The sequence below is a fragment of the Dipodomys ordii genome, unplaced genomic scaffold (assembly GCF_000151885.1).
Source record: "Dipodomys ordii isolate 6190 unplaced genomic scaffold, Dord_2.0 Scaffold45, whole genome shotgun sequence".
NCBI classification, from domain to species: Eukaryota; Metazoa; Chordata; class Mammalia; order Rodentia; family Heteromyidae; genus Dipodomys; species Dipodomys ordii.
Window position 1 is genome coordinate 8,281,001 of NW_012267261.1, and position 17,042 is coordinate 8,298,042.

A 17,042-nucleotide genomic window follows, 5' to 3' on the forward strand; every position below is an offset into this window, starting at 1 on the left:
AGGTTCCTGATTAATCCTTACATGTGGCAGAGGATATGCTTTGAAAGAGAGCCATGAGCAACCTACCAACTTACCAGTGCTGTCAGAGGCTGAAGAAACAAAATCTGCACGTGGTAACCAGCGAGAGCTTGCTCTCTCCCTTTTTATTGTCTATTAATTGCACAGAGGGGGTTTTATTGTGATATGTCCACACATGCATATCTTATCCCCCCCACTTTTAAAACAATTAGTGTTTGTGTGTGTGTGTGTGCATGTATGTGTGATGTTCTTAGGACTTGAACTCAGGGCCTGGGCACTGTCCCTGAGCTTTTGTACTTAGGGCGAGTGCTCTACTACTTATGCACAGCTCCATTTCTGGCTCTTTTGGTGGTAAATGGAGATAAGAATCTCACAAACTTTCTTGCCCAGGCTGGCTTCAAATCCCAATCCTCAGATCTCAGCCTCTCAAGAAGCTAGTTACAGGCACAAGCCACTGGCATTGAGCTTTCTTTCTTTCTTTCTTTCTTTTTTTTAGTTGGTTGTGGGGCTTGAACTGTGAGCCTGGACACTGTTCCTCAGCACTTCAGCTCAAGGCAAGCATTCTACCACTTGAGCCACAGCGCCACTTCCAGTTTTCTGATGGTTTATTGGAGATTAGAGTTTCATGGACTTTCCTGCCCGGGCTGGCTTTGAACCATGATCCTTAGATCTCAACTTCCTGAGTAGCTAGGATTACAGGTGTGAGCCTCCGGTGCCCTGCCTGGCATCCAGCTTTTAAACAATTTTCATTATTCTATTTTCAAAGTATTCATTATCATACCCCATTATCACATACCCTTCTACCTCAATGACCCCTTCTACCTGTTAACAAGATGTCCAGAGCTGTGGTTGCCATTCTACAATCATGGGGCAATAAGTATAAAGTTGTATGTGGAAAACACACAGCACACAGTTATCTCCAGCATTTTCAGGCAGGCCTGCTTCAAAGCAGACACTCAATATCATCCTCTCATTAATATCAAGCAGGTAACCAGAAGGCAGGATTTAATTTCTTTAGTTTATTCAAGCTGGTCATGAACTGTGCACCAACTACAGCAAGTGGAAATCCAGTTCAAAACAGGTGTTTACACACATGAAACTTGTCTAGGTAGACTCTTGCTCATTCTACGTTCATTCCATAAAAGCTCTAAAAACTTGGCAGAGCAAGTCAATGACTGCCTCATTTAAGTGGAAAATGTTTGTCTTCCACTCTTCTGCAATGTCTTGAATCTTGTCTCCACCTTGTAAGCTAATGGTTTCTTTCCCTTTACGTGCAGAAAACAAAAAAAAACACAACACTTCTTCCCTCCTTGTCACTTAGAAGGAACTCTTTTCAGTGCATCCAGAAGCTTCTCCCCTCAACAGCAGAGGAGTCTCAGATACTGTTAAGTTGCAAAAAGTGCTTTCAAAACATTCCCCTCTCTTCCCTTTCTCCCCTACTCCCTAAGAAATAAATAAATGGAGATCGGAACAGTGAAGACAGCATAGTGTCAGGGACGGTAACACATGCAACCTGCAGGATGGGAGGGGTGCGGGAGAGAGTGAAAATTCAGGAACATGGAAGATTGTTGAGTTCAGCTTTGATCCTGCGTTGGTATGAAATAGGCAGGATAACAAGACAGTATGTCTCTCCTCCAGTGTAGCCACTTAGATGAGCTGGACTCAAAGTTTAAACCAAAACTGGAATTAAAGCTCACCATTTCCTTTTTGGTGGTACTAGAATTAGAACTGAGGGCTTTATTAGGCAAACACTTTTGCCACCAGAGCTATGACCCAGCCCTAGACCTCACCATATATATATAAACAAACCTGAGTCTGAATCTGAGGCATATCTTTAGTGAGACTTGAGTTTTGTAGGTTCATTCCCAAAGCTCCTTGAAAGGATGAAGGAACTTCTAGTCAGCCCTTCAAAACTGGGCTGGGCCTTGGCTTCCACCATGAACTGAAAGGAGAATAGACCAAGTCTTCCAGCCTGGATGGAGATATCAAATCCCAAATGTGAGGCAGAACCAACATTGTGGGCCAACTCCTATGTGGGCTCCCTCTTGCTCCAGCTGAGTAATAGCTTTGGCTGTTACCTCCTTACGAGAGCCAGTATCACCTCCCACTCAGGTACTCATCTGCTTCCACCAATCAGGTACAACTTTCTATTTGGCTTCTTAGAACAGTGCCTAAGCCAATTTTTTTTCTACTACCAATAACTACACATCTAAGAAAGAAAAATTAATTCTGGTAACATGGTGTGGGCTTTAGTACGGTCTTTGGAAAAGCAACCCTGACCAGTGTTTCATTTAGAGGTTAGGACCTTTAGCAACTTCAAGAACATCACAAGAACTTTCTCATCAAAATTATATTAAAGTATGAGGGGAAAATATGTTAAAGTGATATGAAAGGGATAATTAAACATACATTACCAGGTTAAATAATTAAGTGCATAATTGGCATAAAGGCTCTTTTTATCCCAAGAAAGCAGGAATATTCACATTTGCATCCACAAACTGTCAAATGCGCTAATACTACTATGAGCAGGAAAGTTTTTCCCCAACTTTGAGAAAGGAAACTAAGGCAAGAGCTCAGCCTGCAGCGAAGACCCCAGCTCTACACAGGAAGGGGCAGGAAAGGGCCAGAGAATGGACTAGGGCCATATCTTCACTCAGGACCATAATGGCCATTTCACAGGACAGAACAGTAACCACCCCACTAATAAGACAGAACATGGGGTTTCTGTTATCTCCTTAGGATGAGTTTGAACGACAATTCCCAAGAGCAAGACTAACCAGTAGACCATTCACCCAAGAAAAGGCCAACAGCTGCTTTGACTGGATAAAATCTCCGTAAGCAAAAGCTGTAGCTTCAGTTGTGCATGCAGGATAGGTTACAAGTGGGTCTGGCCCCACAAGCATCGGTCACAAGTGGGTCAGAGCCCCAGCTCTGTTCTTTGCTTCAGGCTCACCATATATGGAAAGCCTGTGCTTCCATATGTGTCTAGAATATTTCAAATAGGGAAGTCATGGCTGTCTCCTTGAAGTCTCTGATGATTTCTTTTATGTTCCCCCCCACCCTTGCCCCAATCTTTAAACAAGCTCAACAAAATGCCCACAGTGTAGCCCCTTCGGCTGCTGCTTCTCTCCTCAGGGAAGTCTGACCCTATTTCAGGCTGAGATGAGAGATAGCAAACTCCATCCACCTGCTGCAGCAGCAAAAGAGAAGCGGGTTGGTTAAGAAAAAATCTGGCTGGGAAGCTCCAGAACTAAAACAACAGTGGAAATGATACTGGAGATGCAGCTGCCACCAGATGTGGTCGGGCTGGAAAAGCCCATGAGTGTCAGAAGACTTGAGTCTCTGTCTGTTCCCCTGACAGAGGCACTTGCAGCTTCACTTAAGGACCGTGTGTCAGTTGTGATGGGAAATGCTAGGCGCCTGCAAATATCTGTCACACAGCCTGGACCCATCAACCTAACAAAGGCTGACTCTACCTGGATGTAAGACACATTATTAAAAACAAGAAGAATGATAATAACAAAAAAAAAATCCCCAAGTGGGGAATGTCCTTGAGAGGTGGCTCAGTTCTGCATCATGGGTGCCCCTAGCCCCTAGACAGAGGCCGGCCGGCTGGGCTTTCTTCAGGTGGTCCCCAAAACAGTGGCTTCCAGGGCCAAGGCTTCGGTGGGTTCCTCCTCATAGTCTGACATGTAGGATTCCAAGCTCTGCTTGGCTAGTAACTCCCTCCGGGCCTGCAGCCGCTCACACCGGGGACAGCTTCCAGACTTGAAACAAGCTTTATGGTAACATGCTTTACATTCTATTCAGGTTAAAAAGGTGAGAGAGAGAGAAGAAAATCATTTGTTATTTTCTCAGGCCGGACGCAAGTCACTTCTACAGCCTCTACTCACTACCTTGGCTCAATGTTTTCCATGGTGAAACACAGGGAGAGGCTCTATCAGACCAAAATTTTTTTTTGGTAGGAGAGGGATTTGAACTCAGGACCTTGTGCTTGCTAGGCTGACATTCTATCACTTGAGCTATACCTCCAGACTTGATTGTTGCACTATTTTCCAGATAGGGTCTTGTAAAGATTTTTGCCCAGGCTGCCCTCAAAACTAAAATCTTTCTTTGCTACTAGGTCTCCTGAGCAGCTAGGACTACAGGTGGGTCACCAGTGTGTGGCTCAAACCAAAGAGGTTGTTCCTACATAGTAAATTAACTGTGTCCAGCCTTGCATGCCCACTCCTAGCTCCAGTCCTCACCTTCACAGGTCCGGCACTTATGGAGCTCAAAAGGAAAGATGATGTCATCCTCATTTTGACAGAACTCACAGATGAAGCCCTTGGCTTGGCAGAGCTGCAGAGGAAAGAAATCACAAAGTGAGGGGCTGGGAAGGTGGCTCAGTGGTAGAGCTCTTGCCTTGCAAGCCTGAGGCCCTGGGTTCGATTCCTCAGCACCACATAAGCAAAAAGAAAAAAGCCAGAAGTGGCGCTGTGGCTCAAGTGGTAGAGCGCTAGCCTTGAGCTGAAGAGCTGAGGGACAGCGCCCAAGCCCAGAGTTCAGGCCCCACTACCGGACCCAACCCCGCCCCCCGCAAAAAAAAAAAAGAAATCACAAAGTGAGGAGTTGGTACAGGAGGGTAGACTCGAGAGATGGGCAAATTGTAACTTAGAACTATGAGTGCAATTGATGAACTTTACTGCTTACAGGGAAGAGAGTAGGCCTGGGCTTAGCATGAGCCAAAACAGGCACAGGGCTGCAATGCTGGACCAAGTTCCAAGGAAAGGAGAGGAAAGAGACCCAGCATGTTAAGGAAGACAGACAGTGCTTGCATCCTCTCCTATGTGGAAGCTAGGCATGACAAAATGCAAGGGATTAATGCATTTACACACCAACTGGGTAGAGGAGGGCATACTTAGAGAAGGAACCCAAAGGCATAACTCCTCCTAGGAACAACTAAAGTACTATCAAAACAAATGCCATGAAATGAAATCTTTTGTGTGTGGGAGAGAGTTACAATAAAGGGGGCATAGGAATGGAGGGAAGAGGTGTGAGCAGTTGCAGTCATTGTATTCAATGTATGTAATGTAAAAAATAAACAAAGGCAGTTATTGTATTCAATGTATACTATGTAAAATATGAAACATGCAACTTGTAGGTTGGGATGGGGGGGAAGGAAGGGGGAGGGTGGGTGACATCAAGAAGTATTGCATTAATAACCTGACTTACCAAATTGTAACCCCTTTATAATAATAATTAAAAAGAAAAGACAGAGGCAGAGGCACAGGCCTGAGAAGCCCCTACCACCAAAGGAGCTTCTCAATGAAGAGAGAAAAAGGATGGTCCCACCAAGGGCTTCCTAAATCCAATCTGGGTAATGATCTTATTTCAAAATAGAAACCACCATTACTAAAGTTAAAATGTGAAAACTGAATGTTTTCCCCAAATAATACCCAGCTTCTGAGATTACAATTCCCTCATCCACACATGATTTTCCACCTGTGCCCACCTCGTGTGTGTGTGTGTGTGTGTGTGTGTGTGTGTGTGTGTGTGTGTGTGTGTCCTGGGGCTTGAACTCAGGGCCTGGACACTGTCTCTGAACTTTTGTGATCAAAGCTAGCACTCTATCACGTAAGCCATAGGTCCATGTCTAGGTTTTTGGTGGTAAATTGAAGATAAGAGCCTCACGAGGCTGGGAATGTAGTTTGGTGGTAGAGTGCTTGCCTAGTATGCATGAAGCCCCAGGTTCAATTCCTAGTATCACATAAACAGAAAAAGCTGGAAGTGGTACTGTGGCTCAAGTGGTAGAGTGCTAACCTTGAGCAAAAGAAGCTCCAGGAAATTACCCAGGCCCTGAGTTCAAACCCCAGGATTGGCAAAAAAAAAAAAAAAAGTCTTATGACTTTTGTGCCCAGGCTAGCTTCAAACTGCAATCCTCAGATCTCAGCCTCCTGAGTAGCCAGGATTACAGGCATGAGCCACTAGTGCCCAGTTTTTGTGCTCCATTTTAAGCTCTAATTCCAGAACTGCCATAGGAACACAAACTGTGTGGAGTCTGGAGATGGAAAGATCAAAAAATAAAATTTTTGCATTTTTAGTAAGTTGAATATATCACAAACAATAACAACTTGCACTGGTAGAATACTTAAAGCTTACAAAATGTCACACTGAGGATCATTTCATCAATTCCTCTCAAAACATACAAGGGGAAAGGACAATGAAATAATTATATTCAAATGAGATACAAGAAAACTGAAGCACTTGGGATGCTGAGGCAGGAGCATCTGAGTCTGAGGCCTACTTGGTCTACAGAGCGGGGTCCTGTTTCACAAACATAACAAGGCAAAAAGGAAAGTCATTTCTTCGGGTCACAATGATTGGCAATAATAAAGCCAAGACTCAGATTAGAATCCCTTTCCAGACTGAAATGAGGATTGTCCTACCCACATGTGACAATTTTTTAGTGAAGCCTGCTCAGTCTTTCTCAGAGCTACCCACAGGCAATGCCAGCACCAATTCCTCTTCGAATACTTATATATATTTGTGTTTTTGAGACAGTGTCTTACTATGTAGCCCAGGCTAGCTCTGTTTCCCAAGTGCTTCTTAATGAATTGGGTGATTTCACTGTTCACCAACCCAGAGAACAGCAGCCCTTTAGAGCTACTGTCTCTCTTAACTGGAGCTATGTTTCTGTTACTGGAACTAAGTAACAAGAACCCTAGGCCCACCCCATTCCTGTATCCCTAATTAAGGGCTCAGTTGTATGGCAGAGTGACATTTTCTCACCATGCAGCGCTCTACATGGGCAGCCCCTGCCCGGGTGAGCTCGACCAGCCGGGGCCCCAGCTCTCCCTTCTTGGTTGCAATCAGGTCATTTACTGAGTACAGGTGGAGATCCTCTGTCAGGTGGCCAGGGACTGTGTCAAAGGAATCCAGAAGCCTACAGGAAATGAAAGCAAGGAAGTGCAGGAAGGAGATGAACATTTTGGATGGTACAACATAGAAGCAGGAGAGATAAGCTAATGCGGGCAACAATGAGCCAGCCCAGGTATTTCAGCCCTCACCCACCATACACCTGGATGACAGAAGTGACATATTCATAATGCCTGCAGACTGGTGGTGGTTTTCAATAGAAAACTCAGATCTCTCCTCTAGGGAGGACACAGATACAATTATTGCCCTGGCTTCTTGTTTACCTTTTCTTTTTGTCATTTGTGCAAAAATCCTTACTCTTCTTGTTCATGTAACATTAGAGCCAGCTGCTGAGACATTATCTCTGTCAGAGATAATAGCTCAGCCTGGGGACCCTGGCCACCACACAAGACTTACTCTTTAGCCAGTCGGCATGTCTTAAACATGTTCTTCATGTGATACAGCTGGACCCGCAACAGCTGCAGAGAAAGACATGGGAAAGGCGTAGAAATGAGGACAGAGTTGACTGTTAGGAGGGCCAGTTAGTGCCTTCAGACTCTGGGACCCAGGCGCTTTGCATGCATCCATCACCCTCTGCCCCTCTAATTTAATAACTCTCTTCAAAGCTGGGGAAGGTGACTCTGCTAGGTCAGTCTACCCAGTCACACACACAGAGCCCGCAACAGCTGAGAACTCTTGAGTTCACATTCCTCTGCTATTCTCTCTTCTGTAATGTCTGCCTTTGCCAGTTTGAGGCTGACTATACAGGTAGTTGGTAAGTGTAGAAAGAAAGTACCTATGAAGCTGGGATTATAGTTCAGTGATAGAGTACTTGCCTAACATAAGAGACAGGGGAAAATAGAGATAGAGAGAGGGGAGATGGGGAGGGAAAAGAAGAGGAGAAAAGGAGAAGGAAAGGAAGGAAGGGAGAGAAAGAGAGAGAAAAGTATACAGGCGGGGCTGGGAAGGTGACTCAGTGGTAGAGCGCTTGCCTTGCATGTATGAGGCCTTGGGTTCGATTTTGCAGCACCACATAAGCAAAAAGAAAAAAGCCGGAAGTTGCGCTGTGGCTCAAATGGTAGAGCGCTAGCCTTGAGCTGAAGAGCTGAGGGACAGTGCCCAGACCCAGAGTTCAGGCCCCACGACCGGACCCCCCCCCCCAAAAAAAAAGAAAAGTATATAGGCAGAATATGAATGATGACATGGTATAACTTTCCTAAGATCTTAGGAAACCTTGTATGAACAGAAGGGGATGAAGAGAGAGAAGAGGAAAAGGTCTTTTATAGCTTTTATCCCACCCCCCTACAGCTGAGGACCGAACTCAGGGCCTTGCGCTCGCCAGGCAGGCACTCTTCTGCTGAGCTAAAGGATAAAAATCCATGTTAAGGATTTCAGAGGTCTTACCCGGACTTGATTGAGCAGCTTGACCTTCCTATAGAGGGCGCTGTTGATATCCTGCACATTGAAAAGAGGATCATTCCAGATCTTAATGAGCAGGTCCTTGGAGAAATTGCTGATGTAGTACTTGCTGAAGTCCCACTTGCGCAGAATTCGGCTGGGGATGACCATCTGGGCATTCTCATGGCAGCACTGACAGAAATACTTGCCCAAGTATTCACAGTACCGCAGCCGCTTGATATAATCTGGAAAAACCAGAAAGCCAAGGGCCAGATGTGACTTTCCCACCTAGGAGTTAATGAGGCAGCTCTGCTGATCCTTCAAAAGACAGTTCTTGGCCTTTGCCCTCTTTCCACCTCTATGTGAGCTCCCAAAGCAAGAAGCAACTCATATAGTGGGGCCCATGTTTCTCATGTCCCATCCTGGAAGCCACTGAAGAAACAAAACCATCAGAGTTGGTGGGGCTTAGCTGAAATGACCCAATTTTATTCAGTATTCCTAAATATGCTGCCAGATGATTTCCCTATGATTGCCTGTGCTCCTGCCTAGCAGGAGCAATTTCCCCAATTCAGCCCCGTCATCTCCTACTAGCTCTGACAGAAGTGGAGAGGATGTAGCATAGTGGTAAAAACTGCTCACCAGGATCAGTGCGAATGCCACAACCTGCGCAGCGGTAATTCTGTTTGGCCACAGCAATCTTCCTCCTAAGGAAGGCAAAAGAAAGGGGATTGGCAAACAGCAGTTGCATGGGGGCATTCACATACAAAGAATAGGACATAAAAAGACTCTAATTAGGTACAGGATGAGAGAGGACTTCATCTATTTTTCTTTTTAAAGAATTAGATGGCCGGGCACTGGTGTTCATGCCTGTAATCCTAGCTACTCAGAAGGCTGAGATCTGAGGATCACGTTCAAAGCCAGCCCAGGCAGGAAAGCCCCTGAGAATCTTTTTTTTTTTTTGCCCCTGAGAATCTTATCTACAATAAACTACCAATAAACCACCAGAAAACCCATGACTGACAAGCCAAAAAAAAAAAAAAAGAAGAATTAGACAAGCTGGGTGCTGATGGCTCATGCCTGTAATCTTAGTTATTCAGGAGGCTGAGAGTTGAGGACTGTGATTCAAAGCAAGCCTGGGCAGGAAAGTCTGTGTGACTCTTATCTCCACTAAACTACCCAAAAAGCTTTGAGCTCTGGCTCAAAGTGGTAGAGTGCTAGCCTTGAACAAAAGAAGCTCAGAGACAGTGCCCAGGCCAAGTTCAAACTCCAGGACTGGTAATACAAACAAACAAACATACATACATAGACAAAATGAGCCTATGAGAAGAACTAATTCAAACTGAGAATTAGGAAGTTCTGACTTAGATAATATTGGTGACTCTTCTCAATAATGAACCACATTAAAAAATATAAATGTAAGGGATGAGAACAATAAAAAGAATAATTGACAATAGGTGAGAAAAACACACAGCTATCATTAAAAGAGAGAGAGAGAGAGAGAATCCAGTGAGCTCACAAATTATTGTTTGTATAAAAGCCATATTTCCAGTTACCACTGGAAGGAATGAGAAGATTCAAAGTAAGAATTTAAGGACAAAGATGGATAAACCACTTCAGCTGTTTTTTAAAAGGTAGAAGGCATTATGAATTTATTATTTACACAACTGTTCAAGTACAAATACAGTGGTAGTACAAATGCACAGTTCAGAGACTGGTCATCAAGACACAGGTTGATATACACATTCTAACTGTGTTTCCTGCAAGTGATGATGGGTATTAACTATTAGGGAAGAACCATCACAGCCACACTCTTAATGATTTGGGATGACTCCTTTCCGCACAATCTGGCAGACCAAATCAGCATGCAGTGGCATCATCCTGCACCATCCCTCTGGTACCAGTATCTATAATGCTCACTTGCTATGCCAGGTCGCTGCTGCTGGCAGCTCACTGAGAGGGGAAGCCCAACTCTGATCTTTGTTTTCAAATGAACAGAACTGCTGGGCAGCCTAACTGGAGGTAGAGTCAGGATTGTGAGAAGACAGCCCCAAAATCCACAGGGTATATCCGTTCCCCAAGAGCACAAGCACTGGCTACTCACGTTGGGGCTGGGTGAACATTAAAGATGATCTGAGGCCGGGGCGGAGCCCACTCCAGGTTGCCACGGACTCGGATCCTCAGTTTGTAGATGTCTGCATGCTGCCCATCATCTGGTGAGATGGGCAGGGAGTCAGGGATGGGCAGGAGCTGCAGGAGGAAAGCACAGGTGAGCTCACAGGAACATCTGGGGGAACATGTATGCCTGACTGACCCTTCTGGCCATAACAGAAGCATGGTTAATAGGAGACACGTCAGAAGCACCACAGAGACTAAGAGCTGCAAGGAACATTGGCCTCAAATGAAAAGCACCAGAGTCCTAGGAAAGAGGGCCTGGGTTCTAAGAATGGGCCTAAGAAGCAAAGAGTTCTAAGAAGCAAATGGGAATAGGATCTTAAGGGTGGTGGCACCAAATGCTGATGCTGTCCCTGCACTCACCTTAGGACCCTTGGTATACCAAGGGTCCTTATGTCTTTCAGAGTCAACTGTAGAGCAAAAAGCCTGAACAATTCACATCAGCAGTGTTTCAAAATTGGCCCCAAAGCGGCACTCCTACCTCTAGGTTTACAGAGTAGTTACATGGAATAGGTCAGTGGAAAAGCCATCATAATCTGTTTTGACAACTGCTAGGGAACGCCTCACCAAGCAAGCATTCACTCAGCCATTCAACACATCTGTAATGAGTAAGGAAGGAAACAGATAGGCCCATTCCAGACTGAGGCCAAGTGAGGCAGGAAAAGTAATCAGAGAGGCTCACGGCCTCCAGGGCAGACAAGAATGCCGAGCAAATCTACCTTCTGAGGGGCATCATGTTCTGGAACTAGCCACTCTAGCTCGGAGGCTGCTGGAAGCTGCATCCCCTCAAACTGCTTCAGGAGCCCCATGGCTACTGCCTCGGCAGATGTGGAGTGCAGGAAGCAATGCGAGCTGGAACAGAGAGCACCAAAGAAAGCTAAGCATGGGAAAGACTTGAAGACTCTATCATCCCTTCAGGGTCTGACTATTCATGCAGTGATTTGTCAGCTGAGGAAATACTTGCAGCACCCCTATCTGTTCAGCCTGTGTATTCATCTTCAGATTCACACGTATAGTGAAAAATACCCTGTTTTAATAGATTCAAATCTCCCTTGCCCTCATTACATGGCACTGTTAGTCAAGGACTCTGGGACTTCCTTTCTCTAACCTTCAATATCTTTACCTTATAAATGGAGGCTATAATGCCTGTTTATGAAATCAAGTGAGTAAAACTGCTTTGTGGACTCTAAAGAGCTATTGTATCTACCAGAAGAGCTCGTTTAGATGAATGACCTGCTGTCTTCCCCTCTCTGGGTCACCACCAGTGGGCAGGCCCCTCACTTGAACTTTCCCTTTGCCATCCATATGCCAAGAACAAGGTTTGTTGCTCCATATAACCCATGGTTATTAAAGATAAAACAGAACTCACAAGGACTGGGAGTGAATGGAAGACTTGCTGGTGGAGGCCACTCTCCTCCTGATATCAGCATCTAAATGGAAACCAGAGATAAGAGGAGTGGGAAAGGGGAAGGGAAGGGGAAGCAGAAGGGGAAGGGGAAGGGAAAGGGAAAGGGAAAGGGGAGGGAAGGCAGGAAGGGACACTCTCAAGGGATATTGTCAGCTAAGACCTCAAGGGAGCAGCCAGGTGCTACAATCTATGCAGGATAAGGAGCAGGTGAAGTTCTAAACACAACTCCTAATTGGTTCTATTCAAGTCACAATTAGGCTGAATTAGTGACATTACACAGTACCGAGAAAGTTAACAGTGGTAATAAATCCAGGCAGAAACATAAACTCAGATTTGGTGTAAAGCAATGAAGAGAAAAAGGAAGCATCCTACGGCACATTAGGACACAAGCCCTAACAGGCACAAACACAAAGAAATGACTCAAATAGCTCCCAAACTCTGGCATGGTGGTGCAGGCCTTTAACCACACAGCACTTGGGAGGCTGAGGCAGGAGGATTATACATTTAAGGTCAGTCTAGGCTAGACAGAAAAACCTGGTCTTTAAAAGAAAAAAAAAAAAAAAAACAAAGAAACAAGCCAGGTACTGACGTCTCATGCTATTCAGGAGGCTAAGATCTGAGCATCTTGATTTGAAACCAGCTTGGGTAGGAAAGTCCGTGAGATTTTTATCCCCATTAAAGCACCAAAAAAGCCAGACATAGAGCTGTGGCTCAAGTGGTAGAGCACTAGCCTTGAGCAAAAGAAAAAAGAAAAAAAAAGCCCTAAGTTCAAGTCCCAGAACCAGCACACAAATAAATAAAATTAAGCTCCCAGAGGTAAGAACTCAGATCTGCTTTACAGGTAAGAGGTTCATCACTAATGTTTGTAGAATTGGAAGGTTGCTTCTAATTTCTTACCACCTTTGCCATTGCTGCTGAACGTCAGAAGTTTTCTAGATCCTTACTGAAGTTTCATGAAAGAGTTCCTGTCTGTTCCACTGCACAGGACCAAAAGGAACCTCTCTATGCCTTGGCGGCTCCCCGGAGATGCCAGGAAACCAACAACTCTTCACAGAGATAACCTACATGCCCTTCATTACAGAAGTCTCACATGAAATTATCGGAAACTCTCACAGACTTTCCAAAATCTATTTTTGACATAGGGTTTTGAAATAGGTTCCTAATAATGATATACCTTAGCCTCCAGACACCAAAATACCTTCAGTGGAGTAAGGGGTGGCCCACAAAATACAAAAGTCAGGTTCTCGGAAGGCATATGGGGCCTTACCAAGTCATGAAAAGACTGTTGATAAATCCTATCTCTCACGTCCTTCCAAGCCCAGTGAAAAGGCCTTTTTTTCTTAATTAAGCCTACACAAGGATCAATTTACGATGTCTGAGCCTATCACCACAGTTCTGGGCTTATATGGCATCACTCCAAACATGGCCATAAGTAGCTCAATTGTTCCTCATGTTTCAGCTGGATGGACATTTTCTGTACACACAACCAGGTTATTAAAATTTCTTTGTAAGGAAGTGGCTTTGTGGCTCAAGTGGTAGAGTGTTCACCTTGAGCTGAAGAGCTCAGGGACAGTGCCCAAGCCCAGAGTTCAAGCCCCACAACTGACCAAACAAAAATTCAAAAGGTAAAAATTTCTTTGTAAGAAAATGAGATTGTATCCATTTCTTCTTTTGAAAACACAGTTCTGTCCATGAGCACATACTCAAATAATAATAGTGAGCAAAGCAAAATCTAGTTCCTAATGCAGTACCAGTTGCCTATTTGCACCGTAAATAGTGCTAATAGAAAACAACAACAACAACAACTAATCTAGGCAACAGTATATCAGAGTTTCATAGACTATCTGGTTTTCAACGATCATTTGGGTAACACCACACATAAGTCTCCCCTTGTCCAAGTCACCCTCAAAGTGCTTTGCAAATAATAGGCTTTCCAAAAATATTTCCTAAGCAAATGATTTATTGGCTGAAAGCAGTGAAAAGCTTTACAAATTTCATCTTGTGTGGGAGAAATACTAAAGAAAAATGAAAGAAAATCTTAGACAGATACCCTTCAATTAGGAGCTAACCATTTTTATTACTTTTAAGACTAGAGGAAAGATGAGAGGAAACACTGCACCAGGGAGAAGAGGTAGGAGATAATTCATCATTGCTAAGGAAACCAGTTTCCATAAAACTACAATTATGTGCCACATAATGATACTTCTGTCAATGGTAGGTCATACATTTGACAGGAGTCCCTTAAGGGTATATTGTCTAGCCACAGAGTAGCTATCTTAGTTTGTGTAAGAATGCCTTAGCATATTCCTGCAAAATCATCTAATGACACATTTCTCAGAATATATCCCTGTATTTAAACAAAATATGACCATATTTAGCAGTCCTTCATCCACACACAGAGGAGGACTTTCTTCTTTAAATCATGGAGAAAAAAAATCTTCTTTTTAGAACCTATAATTAAATCAGACTTCATCATATTTGATCACCAGAGGTACAAAGAGATCAGAGTTTTGTGGCAGGGGAGTAGAGGACTATGCTGCATAGGGAAGAGTCATACCCTGGGCAGATAGAGGGAGAGCACTATCTGACATGAAGAGGGACATAGCACTTGACATTTATCAAGTTCACTAAGGCTCTCCTGGGCCTGCACTATGTTGCTTCGCTGACTTTCTGGTTGGTTCCAGCAGATGACTAAGTTCATGTGGGTGGAATACTAGTTGAAGATGTGGATAGATATAGAACAAGGTCTAAGATAATTTAGGAGTAAATAGAAAAGAGGGGCAGTTACTAAATGGATGGATTAAATGTACCCAAAATAACAGCACTTGAGAAAGATCTCAACTTCCAGTGGAATTTAACATGATTATGAAACTTTTTATTGATCCTCTGACACAAATATTTTTCCTACAGTACTGATATTAAGGCCTCACTCTATAGCTACAATAGGGAAATTATCATTGCTTTATTAATAAGAAAAATTAGGGCTGGGAAGGTGGCTCAGTGGTAGAGCGCTTGCCTTGCATGCCTGAGGCCTTGGGTTTGATTCCTCAGCACCACATAAGCAAAAAGAAAAAAGCCGGAAGTGGCACTGTGGCTCAAGTGGTAGAGCGTTAGCCTTGAGCTGAAGAGCTGAGGGACAGCGCCCAGACCCAGAGATCAGGCCCCATGATCGCACCAAAAAAAAAAGAAAAGAAAAGAAAAATTAGAAAATGGAAAAACAAACAACAACAATGAAGTTGCCTGGCATTGGGATGACCAGCACAGGAGGGAAAAACTGGGATACAATGAGGAAAGGGGTGGCACTGTCCAAAAAGAAATGTACTCATTACCTGATTTATGAAACTGTAACCCCTCTGTGTATCAGCTTTATAATAGCAATAAAAAAAAACCTTTGGAATTGACAAAATCTGAAAAACTTTATTAAAATAACTGAAGTCTAGGAAATGGCCATTTTCATGTTGGTTTCATCCTGTTTTCCTTCCAGCAGAGAAGGCAATACCTCTAAATTTTGTGTAATTACTAATTCAAAGAGAAAATGTTAAAATGGAGAACTATTATTAACACTATATTAAGAGGACAAAAAAAAGTGTTTAAAACTAGGATAGAAGGGGGCTGGGAAGGTGGCTCAGTGGTAGAGTACTTGCCTTGCATGCCTGAGGCCCTGGGTTCGATTCCTCAGCACCACATAAGTAAAAAGAAAAAAAGCCGGAAGTGGCGCTGTGGCTCAAATGGTAGAGCGCTAGCCTTGAGCTGAAGAGCTGAGGGACAGAGCCCAGGCCCAGTGTTCTGGCCCCAAGACCGGACCCAAAAAAAAAAAAACCCCAAAAAACAAAAAACTAGGATAGAAGAAGCAACTGATTACTTGAATTCGATATAATTAAAAAAAACTTGTCAAAACTAGAGCTTATGAATGTTCCTCTTTATATGCCAGCTAGTGATTTATTAAGCTTTAGTCACGAATCTGCCCTTCCTGTTACTCAGTCTGTGATAGTGGAGCTGGGTCCATAAACATTTCTTTGGCCCATGTGTACAACGTTAAGCTTTATCACCAGAGGGCACTGGAGTGACACTGAGGAGGAAGGAGGCTCTGTGGGCAGTACTGACTTCTCTGAGAGCTGGCTTCTCTCTAACACTTCCTGGGACAGCTTTCAACCGGTGCCAGAGGCTCAGCACCTCCCCAGGAGCTCCATTTCTCAGTACTGCTGCGTTCTGAAGCCAGACACCTCTCCTGGCCACTGAGAATGGTTTCACGGTGAAGGGTGATGGCCTGGCAGCTCCCTGTGGACAACACCCCATGACGGATGCTATCTTAGACAGTTCTCTCTGCAGCTTCAGAGCTTCCCTACTGTCCAGGGAGCCAGGAGATCTGGATCTTAGACCTGGTCCTCTTTTATATTTGTTCCTTCTCCAGCCCTAGGGAGACTGACTGACGTCAGTATCTGCCCCTTCTGATGAGTCTCTAGAGTTGTTTTTATTCCTTATGACCCCAGTCTTCTACAATCTACTTCAAACCTGCGTTATGGTTCTTTTTTCTTTTTCTCAATACTGATGTTTAACTCAAGAGTCTCACACTTGCTAGGCAAGTACTCTACCACTTGAGCCATGGCCCTCCAGTCCTTTTTTTTTTTTCCTAATGAAGATAAAAACCTCTTGTTTCCATTTCCTCCTCCAGGCCTTTTTTGCTTTAGTTATCTCTTTGGCCTTGGACTTCAATCCTCTACATTTACCTCTGGCAAAGCTGGGATTCCAAATACATACCATATAGTCAGCTTGTTGGCTGAGATGGGATCTTATTTTTTGCCCAGTCTGGGCCTTGAACCATGATACTCTCAATCTCTGCCTTCTGAGTATCTGAGATTATAAGCATGAATCATCATAGTTGGCCCAATAATTCTTTTTTTCTTTTTTGTCAGTTGTGGGACTTGAACTCAGGGCCTGGACACTGTTCTTGAGCTCAGCTCAAGGGGAGCGCTCTACCACTTCCGGTCTTCTGATGTTTAACTGGAGATAAGAGTTTCACATATGGGGCTGGGAAGGTGGCTCAGTGGTAGAGCTCTTGCCTTGCATGCCTGAGACCCTGGGTTCGATTCCTCAGCACCACATAAGCAAAAAGAAAAAAGCCGGAAGTGGTGCTGTGGCTCAAGTGGTA

General features: G+C 44.2%; 1 protein-coding gene across 1 annotated transcript in view; it reads right to left on the reverse strand.

Annotated features, from left to right (window-relative positions):
- Nucleotides 1-1,017: 1,017 nt before the first annotated feature.
- Kiaa0226 (KIAA0226 ortholog) overlaps nucleotides 1,018-17,042 on the reverse strand; it is a 73,364-nt gene continuing 57,339 nt past the window's right edge. Inside the window, exons 11-19 of the mRNA XM_013019490.1 lie at nucleotides 11,855-11,915; nucleotides 11,205-11,337; nucleotides 10,415-10,560; nucleotides 8,953-9,017; nucleotides 8,320-8,558; nucleotides 7,333-7,394; nucleotides 6,790-6,943; nucleotides 4,266-4,359; nucleotides 1,018-3,820 (exon numbers count right to left, since the gene is read on the reverse strand). Coding sequence (XP_012874944.1) covers nucleotides 3,642-3,820; nucleotides 4,266-4,359; nucleotides 6,790-6,943; nucleotides 7,333-7,394; nucleotides 8,320-8,558; nucleotides 8,953-9,017; nucleotides 10,415-10,560; nucleotides 11,205-11,337; nucleotides 11,855-11,915 — 1,133 coding nt within the window. The 3' untranslated portion in view covers nucleotides 1,018-3,641. The remainder of the gene's footprint in view (nucleotides 3,821-4,265; nucleotides 4,360-6,789; nucleotides 6,944-7,332; nucleotides 7,395-8,319; nucleotides 8,559-8,952; nucleotides 9,018-10,414; nucleotides 10,561-11,204; nucleotides 11,338-11,854; nucleotides 11,916-17,042) is intronic.